Source organism: Ascaphus truei, chromosome 2 (genome assembly GCF_040206685.1).
Source record: "Ascaphus truei isolate aAscTru1 chromosome 2, aAscTru1.hap1, whole genome shotgun sequence".
NCBI classification, from domain to species: Eukaryota; Metazoa; Chordata; class Amphibia; order Anura; family Ascaphidae; genus Ascaphus; species Ascaphus truei.
The window spans coordinates 2932076-2946528 of record NC_134484.1 but is presented as its reverse complement, the minus strand read 5'-3'; the positions used below and the strand labels follow the sequence as shown (position 1 = coordinate 2946528).

The 14453-nt window shown below is 52.8% G+C and overlaps 1 protein-coding gene across 3 annotated transcripts in view; it reads right to left on the bottom strand.

The window, feature by feature from the left end:
• The window catches only part of LOC142474895 (kinesin-like protein KIFC3), a 203022-nt gene that overhangs the window by 127146 nt on the left and 61423 nt on the right, over positions 1–14453 (bottom strand). For all 3 annotated transcript variants that reach the window (XM_075581039.1, XM_075581037.1, XM_075581038.1), the window contains one exon: positions 2607–2779. In XM_075581039.1, the coding sequence (XP_075437154.1) occupies positions 2607–2779 (173 nt within the window). The remainder of the gene's footprint in view (positions 1–2606; positions 2780–14453) is intronic.

The window sequence follows — 14453 nt, the reverse complement described above, 5'->3', positions numbered from 1 at the left end:
GTGTGATGTGCCGTGGGGTGTGATGTGCCGTGGGGTGTGATGTGCCGTGGGGGTGTGATGTGCCGCGGGGTGTGATGTGCAGTGGGGTGTGATGTGCCGTGGGGTGTGATGTGCCGTGGGGTGTGATGTGCCGTGGGGTGTGATGTGCCGTGGGGTGTGATGTGCCGTGGGGTGTGATGTGCCGTGGGGTGTGATGTGCCGTGGGGTGTGATTTGCCATGGGGTGTGATGAGCCGTGGGGTGTGATTTGCCATGGGGTGTGATGTGCTGTGGAGGGAGGGGGGTAATGTTCAGCGGGGTGTGATGTGCTGTGGGGTGTGATGTGCAGCGGGGTGTGATGTGCAGCGGGGTGTGATGTGCAGCGGGGTGTGATGTGCCGTGGGGTGTGATGTTCTGTGGGGTGTGATGTGCTGTGGGGTGTGATGTGCTGTGGAGGGAGGGGGGTAATGTTCAGCGGGGTGTGATGTGCTGTGGGGTGTGATGTGTTGTGGGGTGTGATGTGCAGCGGGGTGTGATGTGCAGCGGGGTGCGATGTGCCGTGGGGTGTGATGTGCTGTGGGGTGTGATGTGCTGTGGAGGGAGGGGGGTAATGTTCAGCGGGGTGTGATGTGCTGTGGGGATGTGATGTGCTGTGGGGTGTGATGTGCAGCGGGGTGTGATGTGCTGTGGGGTGTGATGTGCTGTGGGGTGTGATGTGCCGTGGGGTGTGATGTGCTGTGGGGTGTGATGTGCTGTGGGGTGTGATGTACCGTGGGATGTGATGTGCAGCGGGGTGTGATGTGCAGCGGGGTGTGATGTGCAGCGGGGTGTGATGTGCCGTGGCGTGTGATGTGCCGTGGGGTGTGATGTGCCGTGGGGTGTGATGTGCCGTGGGGTGTGATGTGCCGTGGGGTGTGATGTGCCGTGGAGGGAGGGGGGTAATGTGCCGTGGGGTGTGATGTGCCGTGGGGTGTGATGTGCCGTGGGGTGTGATGTGCCGTGGGGTGTGATGTGCCGTGGGGTGTGATGTGCCGTGGGGTGTGATGTGCCGTGGGGTGTGATGTGCCGTGGGGTGTGATGTGCCGTGGGGTGTGATGTGCTGTGGGGTGTGATGTGCTGTGGAGGGAGGGGGGTGATGTGCAGCGGGGTGTGATGTGCAGAGGGGTGTGATGTGCCGTGGGGTGTGATGTGCTGTGGGGTGTGATGTGCAGCGGGGTGTGATGTGCCGTGGGGTGTGATGTGCCGTGGGGTGTGATGTGCCGTGGGGTGTGATGTGCCGTGGGGTGTGATGTGCCGTGGGGTGTGATGTGCCGTGGGGTGTGATGTGCCGTGGGGTGTGATGTGCCGTGGGGTGTGATGTGCTGTGGAGGGAGTGGGGTGATGTGCAGTGGGGTGTGATGTGCAGTGGGGTGTGATATGCAGCGGGGTGTAATGTGCCGTGGGGTGTGATGTGCTGTGGGATGTGATGTGCCGTGGGGTGTGATGTGCTGTGGGGTGTGATGTGCCATGGGGTGTGATGTGCCGTGGGGTGTGATGTGCCGTGGGGTGTGATGTGCCATGGGATGTGATGTGCAGCGGGGTGTGATATGCAGCGGGGTGTAATGTGCCGTGGGGTGTGATGTGCTGTGGGATGTGATGTGCCGTGGGGTGTGATGTGCCGTGGGGTGTGATGTGCCGTGGGGTGTGATGTGCCGTGGGGTGTGATGTGCCGTGGGATGTGATGTGCCGTGGGGTGTGATGTGCCGTGGGGTGTGATGTGCCGTGGGGTGTGATGTGCTGTGGAGGGAGTGGGGTGATGTGCCGTGGGGTGTAATGTGCCGTGGGGTGTGATGTGCCGTGGGGTGTGATGTGCCGTGGGGTGTGATGTGCCGTGGGGTGTGATGTGCCGTGGGGTGTGATGTGCCGTGGGGTGTGATGTGCCGTGGGGTGTGATTTGCCATGGGGTGTGATGAGCCGTGGGGTGTGATTTGCCATGGGGTGTGATGTGCTGTGGAGGGAGGGGGGTAATGTTCAGCGGGGTGTGATGTGCCATGGGGTGTGATGTGCCGTGGGGTGTGATGTGCCGTGGGGTGTGATTTGCCATGTGGTGTGATGAGCCGTGGGGTGTGATTTGCCATGGGGTGTGATGTGCTGTGGAGGTAGGGGGGTAATGTTCAGCGGGGTGTGATGTGCTGTGGGGTGTGATGTGCCATGGGGTGTGATGTGCTGTGGAGGGAGGGGGGTAATGTTCAGCGGGGTGTGATGTGCTGTGGGGTGTGATGTGCAGCGGGGTGTGATGTGCAGCGGGGTGTGATGTGCCGTGGGGTGTGATGTGCCGTGGGGTGTGATGTGCCGTGGGGTGTGATGTGCCGTGGGGTGTGATTTGCCATGGGGTGTGATGAGCCTAGGTGTGTGATGTGCTGATGAGGGAGGGGGGTAATGTGCCGTGGGGTGTGATGTGCCGTGGGGTGTGATATGCCGTGGGGTGTGATGTGCCGTGGGGTGTGATGTGTGATGTGTGATGTGGTGAGGGGGCGTGGGTAATGTGCAGCGGGACTGAATAGAGCCCGGCCACCCTCCACTCCTCCTCCCGTGGGGTCCCTCGCCCTATTCTCCGGTCAGTCGGTGTATACGCGCAGGGAAAGTTACCTTGCCAGAAGCAGACTCTGCATCCAGAGACGGGGGTCTCCTCGTCGCTGCCTCCTGCTTGAAAGCCAGGAACTCTGTGAGAGGGGAGCTGATGTCTCCCAGGAACTGACCTCCGACCCCAGCAGCTCCCTCCTCATCCTCAGATCCAGAGACCCCATCACTGTCAGAGCTGCCTGAAAATCAACACGTCACTGCAGGTCCCAAATGCACCACAAGGGACGCACCTCACACTGATACCCTCCTCTACCACAAGAGGGAGCTCCTCACACTCTGATACCCTCTTCTATCACAAGGGACGCAGCCCACACTATGATACCCTCTTCTATCACAAGGGACGCAGCTCACACTCTGATACCCTCTTCTATCACAAGGGACGCAGCCCACACCCTGATACCCTCTTCTATCACAAGGGACGCAGCCCACACACTGATACCCTCTTCTATCACAAGGGACGCAGCTCACACTCTGATACCCTCTTCTATCACAAGGGACGCCCCTCACACTCTGATACCCTCTTCTATCACAAGGGACGCAGCCCACACTCTGATACCCTCTTCTGTCACAAGGGACGCCCCTCACACTCTGATACCCTCTTCTACCACAAGGGACGCCCCTCACACTCTGATACCCTCTTCTATCACAAGGGACGCCCCTCACACTCTGATACCCTCTTCTATCACAAGGGACGCACCTCATACTCTGATACCCTCTTCTATCACAAGGGACGCAGCCCACACACTGATACCCTCTTCTATCACAAGGGACGCAGCTCACAGTCTGATACCCTCTTCTATCACAAGGGACGCCCCTCACACTCTGATACCCTCTTCTACCACAAGGGACGCAGCTCACACTCTGATACCCTCTTCTATCACAAGGGACGCAGCTCACACTCTGATACCCTCTTCTATCACAAGGGACGCCCCTCAAACTCTGATACCCTCTTCTATCACAAGGGACGCAACTCACACTCTGATACCCTCTTCTACCACAAGGGACGCAGCCCACACACTGATACCCTCTTCTATCACAAGGGACGCAGCTCACAGTCTGATACCCTCTTCTATCACAAGGGACGCCCCTCACACTCTGATACCCTCTTCTACCACAAGGGACGCAGCTCACACTCTGATACCCTCTTCTATCACAAGGGACGCAGCCCACACTCTGATACCCTCTTCTATCACAAGGGACGCAGCTCACACTCTGATACCCTCTTCTATCACAAGGGACGCCCCTCACACTCTGATACCCTCTTCTATCACAAGGGACGACCCTCACACTCTGATACCCTCTTCTATCACAAGGGACGCCCCTCACATTCTGATACCCTCTTCTGTCACAAGGGACGCAGCCCACACTCTGATACCCTCTTCTATCCCAAGGGACGCCCCTCACACTCTAATACCCTCTTCTATCACAAGGGACGCAGCCCACACTATGATACCCTCTTCTATCACAAGGGACGCAGCCCACACTATGATACCCTCTTCTATCACAAGGGAGCTCCTCACACTCTGATACCCTCTTCTATCACAAGGGATGCCCCTCACACTCTGATTCCCTCTTCTGTCACAAGGGACGCCCCTCACACTCTGATACCCTCTTCTATCACAAGGGACGCAGCCCACACTCTGATACCCTCTTCTATCACAAGGGACGCCCCTCACACTCTAATACCCTCTTCTATCACAACGGACGCAGCCCACACTCTGATACCCTCTTCTATCACAAGGGATGCCCCTCACACTCTGATTCCCTCTTCTGTCACAAGGGACGCCCCTCACACTCTGATACCCTCTTCTATCACAAGGGACGCAGCCCACACTCTGATACCCTCTTCTGTCACAAGGGACGCCCCTCACACTCTGATACCCTCTTCTATCACAAGGGACGCAGCCCACACTCTGATACCCTCTTCTATCACAAGGGACGCAGCTCACACTCTGATACCCTCTTCTGTCACAAGGGACGCAGCTCACACTCTGATACCCTCTTCTGTCACAAGGGACGCAGCTCACACTCTGATACCCTCTTCTATCACAAGGGACGCCCCTCACACTCTGATACCCTCTTCTATCACAAGGGACGCAGCTCACACTCTGATACCCTCTTCTATCACAAGGGACGCCCCCCACACCCTGATACCCTCTTCTATCACAAGGGACGCAGCCCACACTCTGATACCCTCTTCTATCACAAGGGACGCCCCTCACACTCTGATACCCTCTTCTGTCACAAGGGACGCAGCCCACACCCTGATACCCTCTTCTATCACAAGGGACGCCCCCCACACCCTGATACCCTCTTCTACCACAAGGGACGCAGCTCACACTCTGATACCCTCTTCTATCACAAGGGACGCAGCTCACACTCTGATACCCTCTTCTATCACAAGGGACGCAGCCCACACCCTGATACCCTCTTCTATCACAAGGGACGCAGCCCACACTCTGATACCCTCTTCTATCACAAGGGACGCAGCTCACACTCTGATACCCTCTTCTATCACAAGGGACGCCCCTCACACTCTGATACCCTCTTCTATCACAAGGGATGCAGCTCACACTCTGATACCCTCTTCTATCACAAGGGACGCAGCTCACACTCTGATACCCTTCTCTATCACAAGGGACGCAGTTCACACTCTGATACCCTCTTCTATCACAAGGGACGCAGCTCACACTCTGATACCCTCTTCTATCACAAGGGAGCTCCTCACACTCTGATACCCTCTTCTATCACAAGGGAGCTCCTCACACTCTGATACCCTCTTCTATCACAAGGGATGCAGCCCACACTCTGATACCCTCTCTATCACAAGGGATGCAGCTCACACTCTGATACCCTCTTCTATCACAAGGGACGCAGCTCACACTCTGATACCCTCTTCTATCACAAGGGAGCTCCTCACACTCTGATACCCTCTTCTATCACAAGGGAGCTCCTCACACTCTGATACCCTCTTCTATCACAAGGGATGCAGCCCACACTCTGATACCCTCTCTATCACAAGGGATGCAGCTCACACTCTGATACCCTCTTCTATCACAAGGGATGCAGCCCACACTCTGATACCCTCTCTATCACAAGGGATGCAGCTCACACTCTGATACCCTTTTCTATCACAAGGGACACAGCCCACACTCTGATACCCTCTTCTATCACAAGAGGAAGCCCCTCACACTGATATATTCCTCTGTCACAAGAGGAAGCCCCTCACACTGATACATTCCTCTGTCACAAGAGGAAGCCCCTCACACTGATACATTCCTCTGTCACAAGAGGAAGCCCCTCACACTGGTACATTCCTCTGTCACAAGAGGAAGCCCCTCACACTGATACATTCCTCTGTCACAAGAAGAAGCCCCTCACACTGATACATTCCTCTGTCACAAGAGGAAGCCCCTCACACTGATACATTCCTCTATCACAAGAGGAAGCGCCTCACACTGGTACCCTCTTCTATCACAAGAGGAAGCCCCTCACACTGATACACTCCTCTGTCACAAGAGGAAGCCCCTCACCATGATACATTCCTCTATCACAAGAGGGAGCCCCTCACACTGATACATTCCTCTATCACAAGAGGAAGCCCCTCACACTGATACATTCCTCTGTCACAAGAGGAAGCCCCTCACACTGATACATTCCTCTGTCACAAGAGGAAGCCCCTCACACTGATACATTCCTCTGTCACAAGAGGAAGCCCCTCACACTGGTACATTCCTCTGTCACAAGAGGAAGCCCCTCACACTGATACATTCCTCTGTCACAAGAAGAAGCCCCTCACACTGATACATTCCTCTGTCACAAGAGGAAGCCCCTCACACTGATACATTCCTCTATCACAAGAGGAAGCGCCTCACACTGGTACCCTCTTCTATCACAAGAGGAAGCCCCTCACACTGATACACTCCTCTGTCACAAGAGGAAGCCCCTCACCATGATACATTCCTCTATCACAAGAGGGAGCCCCTCACACTGATACATTCCTCTGTCACAAGAGGGAGCCCCTCACACTGATACATTCCTCTGTCACAAGAGGAATCCCCTCACACTGATACATTCCTCTGTCACAAGAGGAAGCCCCTCACACTGATACATTCCTCTGTCACAAGAGGAAGCCCCTCACACTGATACATTCCTCTGTCACAAGAGGAAGCCCCTCACACTGATACATTCCTCTGTCACAAGAGGGAACCCCTCACACCGATACATTCCTCTATCACAAGAGGAAGCCCCTCACACTGATACATTCCTCTATCACAAGAGGAAGCTCCTCACACCGATACATTCCTCTGTCACAAGAGGAAGCCCCTCACACTGATACATTCCTCTGTCACAAGAGGAAGCCCCTCACACTGATACATTCCTCTATCTTCAACTTCATAATCCTCGCATCGACTGGACGGATCAGGAACCCATCCAGTGGGCTCCTTCTTGTGCCAAGACATGTACCCAGATTTTCCAGAGGATTGGTGGATTGTCTACCCTATCTGAGAAGATTAACTCCTTACCCTCTGTGTACTGGGAATTCCGTGATGTATTCGACAAGGCACGTTCCGAGGTTCTACCTCCGCACCGGTCTTTTGATTGTCCGATTGACCTACTTCCGGGCGCACCTCTTCCCAGGGCAAGATCCTATCCTCTCTCTCTCCCAGAGACAAGGGCCATGAACACTTACATTGCTGAGAACTTAGAGAGGGGTTTCATCAGAAAATCATCTTCCCCGGTCGGAGCAGGCTTCTTTTTTGTCATGAAAAAGGACGGTTCTCTCCGCCCATGCATAGACTACCGGGGTTTGAATAATATCACTCGTAAAAATCGCTACCCTCTGCCTTTGATTCCGGAACTCTTCGACCGTCTCCAGGGAGCAACTATCTTTTCTAAGCTGGATCTAAGAGGTGCCTACAATTTAGTAAGGATACGAGAGGGGGACGAGTGGAAGACTGCTTTTAACACCCATGACGGCCACTACGAATATCTGGTTATGCCGTTCGGTTTGTGCAACGCACCAGCAGTTTTCCAGGATTTTGTCAACGAGATTTTTCGGGACATTCTGAACTCATTTCTTATTGTTTACTTGGATGACATCCTCATTTTTTCTAAATCCACTCAAGAACACATCAAACATGTTCAACAAGTACTGTTACGTCTTCGGGAGAACCATCTTTTTGCGAAGCTGGAGAAATGTCAGTTCCACCTCAAATCAGTGGCATTTTTGGGTTACGTCATCTCGGACTCCGGTTTCAATATGGATCCATAAAAACTTAAGGCTATTCTGGACTGGCCTCGTCCGACTACTCTTAGAGCCGTGCAACGCTTTTTAGGTTTTGCAAACTATTATCGACGTTTCATCCGCAACTTTTCGTCCACCGTATCTCCCATAACAGCCCTCACCAAGAAGGGTGCAGATCCTTCATCTTGGTCGAAGACCGCCATTAGGGCGTTTGATCTGCTAAAGAGGGCTTTTGTGTCTGCTCCCAACCTCACCCACCCAGATCCTAAACTCCCATTTACCTTGGAGGTGGATGCATCGGACATTGGGGCTGGGGCTGTTCTGTCCCAGAGAACATCTCCCTTAGCCAGACTGCACCCATGTGCGTTTTTCTCGAAGAGATTTTCGTCCGCTGAACGGAATTATGATGTCGGGAATAGAGAGCTTTTGGCGATCAAGTTGGCTTTAGAGGAGTGGAGACATTTCTTAGAGGGTACTGAGACACCCATTACCATTCTGACGGATCATAAGAATCTCCTCTACCTAGAAGGGGCACGGCGTTTGAACGCTCGACAAGCCCGCTGGGCTTTGTTTTTTTCACGATTTAATTTTCTCATCTCCTTCATTCCTGGCTCCAAGAATCTAAAAGCGGACGCTCTATCGCGACAGTTCCTGGCGGAGGACAGGTCTGAAGAGCAACTTGAGTCTATTATTCCTTCTAGTTGTATCCTGTCCGCTAATTCGTTTGATATCATGGGCAAGATTCAATCCGAACAGTCACGGACTCCTGAGGGACTCAAGGTTCCGGAGGGAAGACTCTACACGGCACCTCAACACCGCAAGAAGGTTCTCGAGTGGTGTCATTCCTCTAAATCAGCAGGACACCCAGGGATACGGAAGACCAACGACCTGGTTCAACGTACCTTCTGGTGGCCAGAGAGGGCTAAAGATGTGGAGGAGTTTGTCAAAGCGTGTAGTATTTGCGCTCGCAACAAGGTACCTCGGGTCAGACCTGCTGGGCTTCTGCTACCGTTACCCATTCCAGACCGTCCCTGGAACCATATTTCTATGGACTTCATTGTAGAGCTTCCAGAATCCAAAGGAAAAAATACGATTCTGGTGGTCATCGATCGTTTTTCCAAACAGTCGCACCTTGTTCCTTTGAGGGGTCTACCGAATTCCTCCAGGCTGGCAGATGTCTTCATTCAGGAGATTTTTCGTCTTCACGGAGTACCTTCTACCATTGTCTCAGATCGTGGGTCTCAATTCGTGTCGAGGTTTTGGCGTGCCTTTTCCCAGAAGTTGGGGATTTCGCTTCAGTTCTCTTCTGGGTACCATCCACAGACCAATGGGCAGACGGAGAGGGTCAACCAAAACCTGGAACAATACCTTCGATGTTTTATAACTGATACACAGGAGGACTGGGTGGATCTGCTTCCATGGGCCGAGTTTGCTCTGAACTCTCTTCGCAATGATTCTACCCAAGAATCTCCATTCTTTATAAATTTTGGATTTCATCCGTCTCGGTCACCTTTCTCTTCTCTCTCCTCAGGGGTGCCAGCAGTGGACAAGCACGTTTCTCGCCTGAAGGTCTTATGGTCCAAGATTCAGGAGAACTTAAGGGTGGCTACAGGGAGACAGAAACTCCAGGCTGATCGACTTCGACGCCAAGTGCCGGAGTTCGCCCCAGGAGACAGGGTATGGCTCTCGTCCAGGAATATCCGTTTGAAGGTTCCTACCATGAAGCTCGCTCCCAAGTTACTCGGTCCCTTTACCATAGTTAGGAGGATTAATCCTGTGGCTTACAAGCTACGTCTTCCACCTTCTATGAAGATACCTTCGGTCTTCCATGTGTCCTTACTTAAACCAGTGTTTCGGAGTCCTCGCTTTTCCAAAAATACTTCTTCTCCACGTCCGATTATGATTCAAGGTCAACAGGAATACGAGGTGCAGTTTGTCCTGGATTCTAGAATTTCCAGAGGAGGAGTACAATACTTGGTTCACTGGAAAGGGTTCGGACCAGAGGAACGTTCATGGATTCCTCACCGGGATCTTCACGCACCTCGTCTTCTACAGGCCTTTCATCGCAAGAATCCCTCCAAGCCTTATCATGGTCGCCCGGAGGTCGCCCCTGAAGGGGGGGGTACTGTGAGGATTCTGGAGTCACGTCGCTCACGGCGTGCTCCTCACTTACCTGCAGCTCCGTCTGGGTCTCCCGCGGCGCACATGGACTCCGGAGGCAAGCCGCCGACAGCTGTTCCTCCTATGCGCGCGCACGTCTTCCTCTCTCTTCTGCTCTCGGAGCAGGGCGTGGGTCCGCGCACGCAGCCGATGGCACTGATTCACGGAGGCGCGGCCACACGGAGGCGCTCCCGCCTCTTAAAGGCACAACACCTCTTTTGATGGCCATCACCAAATACAGTCAGGCTGCTGGGCTTTATGGCTCCTCCCCTGGGACTCCTTCTGGACCTATACCTGCTGTAAACTGGCCTTTCCACACACCTCCACCTTGCTGCGCTGCTATTGGATCCTCTCTCTTATATATACCTTGCAGAGTCACTGACTCGTTGGCTGAGCATAGAACCAGTTGTTCTCACCTCTCTCTGCCTCCTTAGTCTATTTCGCAGACTTCCTCGTGAACTGAACCGGCTTCCGCTACGTCTTCCTGTACCTCTGGCATCCCGAACTCGGCATACGGCTACACGACTCTCCGCACCTCTGGCATCCCGATCCTGGCTTAAGGTAAACGACAACGTCCCTCTCTCTAACCCCGGACTTGGCTAACGGCCTCTCTACCTACCGTACCTCTCCTACCCCGATCCGGAATCCCAGACCACTCTTCAATCAAGACGTGCCCTCGTGGCTGTGGGTGGCGTTATTTCCTATCCCACCTCAGCACCGCGGTCCCGTCTCGTTTGTGGTGAGCACATCCTTACAGAAACCCCTCACACTGATACATTCCTCTATCACTAGAGGAAGCCCCTCACACTGATACATTCCTCTGTCACTAGAGGGAGCCCCTCACACTGATACATTCCTCTGTCACTAGAGGAAGCCCCTCACACTGATACATTACTCTGTCACAAGAGGAAGCCCCTCACACTGATACATTCCTCTGTCACAAGAGGAAGCCCCTCACACTGATACATTCCTCTGTCACAAGAGGAAACCCCTCACACTGATACATTCCTCTGTCACAAGAGGAAACCCCTCACACTGATACATTCCTCTGTCACAAGAGGAAGCCCCTCACACTGATACATTCCTCTATCACAAGAGGGGAGCCCCTCACACTGATACATTCCTGTCACAAGAGGAAGCCCCTCACACTGATACATTCCTCTATCACTAGAGGAATCCCCTCACACTGATACATTCCTCTATCACAAGAGGAAGCCCCTCACACCGATACATTCCTCTGTCACAAGAGGGAGCCCCACACACTGATACATTCCTCTGTCACAAGAGGAAGCCCCTCACACTGATACATTCCTCTGTCACAAGAGGAAGCCCCTCACACTGATACATTCCTCTGTCACAAGAGGAAGCCCCTCACACTGATACATTCCTCTATCACAAGAGGAAGCCCCTCACACCGATACATTCCTCTATCACAAGAAGAAGCCCCTCACACTGATACATTCCTCTGTCACAAGAGGGAGCCCCACACACTGATACATTCCTCTATCACAAGAGGAAACCCCTCACACTGATACATTCCTGTCACAAGGGGAAGCCCCTCACACTGATACATTCCTCTATCACAAGAGGAAGCCCATCACACTGATACATTCCTCTGTCACAAGAGGAAGCCCCTCACACTGATACATTCCTCTGTCACAAGAGGAAGCCCCTCACACTGATACATTCCTCTGTCACAAGAGGAAGCCCCTCACACTGATACATTCCTCTGTCACTAGAGGGAGCCCCTCACACTGATACATTCCTCTGTCACTAGAGGAAGCCCCTCACACTGATACATTCCTCTGTCACAAGAGGAAGCCCCTCACACTGATACATTCCTCTGTCACAAGAGGAAGCCCCTCACACTGATACATTCCTCTGTCACAAGAGGAAGCCCCACACACTGATACATTCCTCTGTCACAAGAGGAAGCCCCTCACACTGATACATTCCTCTGTCACTAGAGGGAGCCCTCACACTGATACATTCCTCTGTCACAAGAAGAAGCCCCTCACACTGATACATTCCTCTATCACTAGAGGAAGCCCCTCACACTGATACATTCCTCTATCACAAGAGGAAGCACCTCACACTGATACATTCCTCTGTCACAAGAGGAAGCCCCTCACACTGATACATTCCTCTGTCACTAGAGGGAGCCCTCACACTGATACATTCCTCTGTCACAAGAAGAAGCCCATCACACTGATACATTCCTCTATCACAAGAAGAAGCCCTTCACACTGATACATTCCTCTGTCACAAGAGGAAGCCCCTCACACTGATACATTGCTCTGTCACAAGAGGAAGCCCCTCACACTGATACATTCCTCTGTCACAAGAGGAAGCCCCTCACACTGATACATTGCTCTGTCACAAGAGGGAGCCCCTCACACTGATACATTCCTCTGTCACAAGAGGGAACCCCTCACACTGATACATTCCTCTATCACAAGAGGAAGCCCCTCACACTGATACATTCCTCTGTCACAAGAGGAAGCCCCTCACACTGATACATTCCTCTGTCACAAGAGGAAGCCCCTCACACTGACACATTCCTCTATCACAAGAGGAAGCCCCTCACACTGATACATTCCTCTGTCACAAGAGGAAGCCCCTCACACTGATACATTCCTCTGTCACAAGAGGAAGCCCCTCACACTGATACATTCCTCTGTCACAAGAGGAAGCCCCTCACACTGATACATTCCTCTGTCACAAGAGGAAGCCCCTCACACTGATACATTCCTCTGTCACAAGGGGAAGCCCCTCACACTGATACATTCCTCTGTCACAAGAGGAAGCCCCTCACACTGATACATTCCTCTATCACAAGAGGAAGCCCCTCACACTGATACATTCCTCTATCACAAGAGGAAGCCCCTCACACTGATACATTCCTCTGTCACAAGAGGAAGCCCCTCACACTGATACATTCCTCTATCACAAGAGGAAGCCCCTCACACTGATACATTCCTCTATCACAAGAGGAAGCCCCTCACACTGATACATTCCTCTGTCACAAGAGGGAGCCCCTCACACTGATACATTCCTCTGTCACAAGAGGAAGCCCCTCACACTGATACATTCCTCTGTCACAAGAGGAAGACCCTCACACTGATACATTCCTCTGTCACAAGAGGAAGCCCCTCACACTGATACATTCCTCTGTCACAAGAGGAAGCCCCTCACACTGATACATTCCTCTGTCACAAGAGGAAGCCCCTCACACTGATACATTCCTCTGTCACAAGAGGGAGCCCCTCACACTGATACATTCCTCTATCACAAGAGGGAGCCCCTCACAGTGATACATTCCTCTATCACAAGAGGGAGCCCCTCACACTGATACATTCCTCTGTCACAAGAGGAAGCCCCTCACACTGACACATTCCTCTATCACAAGAAGAAGCCCCTCACACTGATACATTCCTCTGTCACAAGAGGAAGCCCCTCACACTGATACATTCCTCTGTCACAAGAGGAAGCCCCTCACACTGATACATTCCTCTGTCACAAGAGGAAGCCCCTCACACTGATACATTCCTCTGTCACAAGAGGAAGCCCCTAACACTGATACATTCCTCTGTCACAAGAGGGAGCTCCTCACACTGATACATTCCTCTATCACAAGAGGAAGCCCCTCACACTGATACATTCCTCTGTCACAAGAGGGAGCCCCTCACACTGATACATTCCTCTGTCACAAGAGGGAGCCCCTCACACTGATACATTCCTCTGTCACAAGAGGAAGCCCCTCACACTGATACATTCCTCTGTCACAAGAGGAAGCCCCTCACACTGATACATTCCTCTATCACAAGAGGGAGCCCCTCACACTGATACATTCCTCTGTCACAAGAGGAAGCCCCTCACACTGATACATTCCTCTGTCACAAGAGGGAGCCCCTCACACTGATACATTCCTCTGTCACAAGAGGAAGCCCCTCACACTGATACATTCCTCTGTCACAAGAGGAAGCCCCTCACACTGACACATTCCTCTATCACAAGAGGAAGCCCCTCACACTGATACATTCCTCTGTCACAAGAGGAAGCCCCTCACACTGATACATTCCTCTGTCACAAGAGGAAGCCCCTCACACTGATACATTCCTCTGTCACAAGAGGAAGCCCCTCACACTGATACATTCCTCTGTCACAAGAGGAAGCCCCTCATACTGATACATTCCTCTGTCACAAGAGGAAGCCCCTCACACTGATACATTCCTCTGTCACTAGAGGAAGCCCCTCACACTGATACATTCCTCTGTCACTAGAGGAAGCCCCTCACACTGATACATTCCTCTGTCACAAGAGGAAGCCCCTCACACTGATACATTCCTGTCACTAGAGGAAGCCCCTCACACTGATACATTCTTCTATCACAAGAGGAAGCCCCTCACACTGATACATTCCTGTCACTAGAGGAAGCCCCTCAC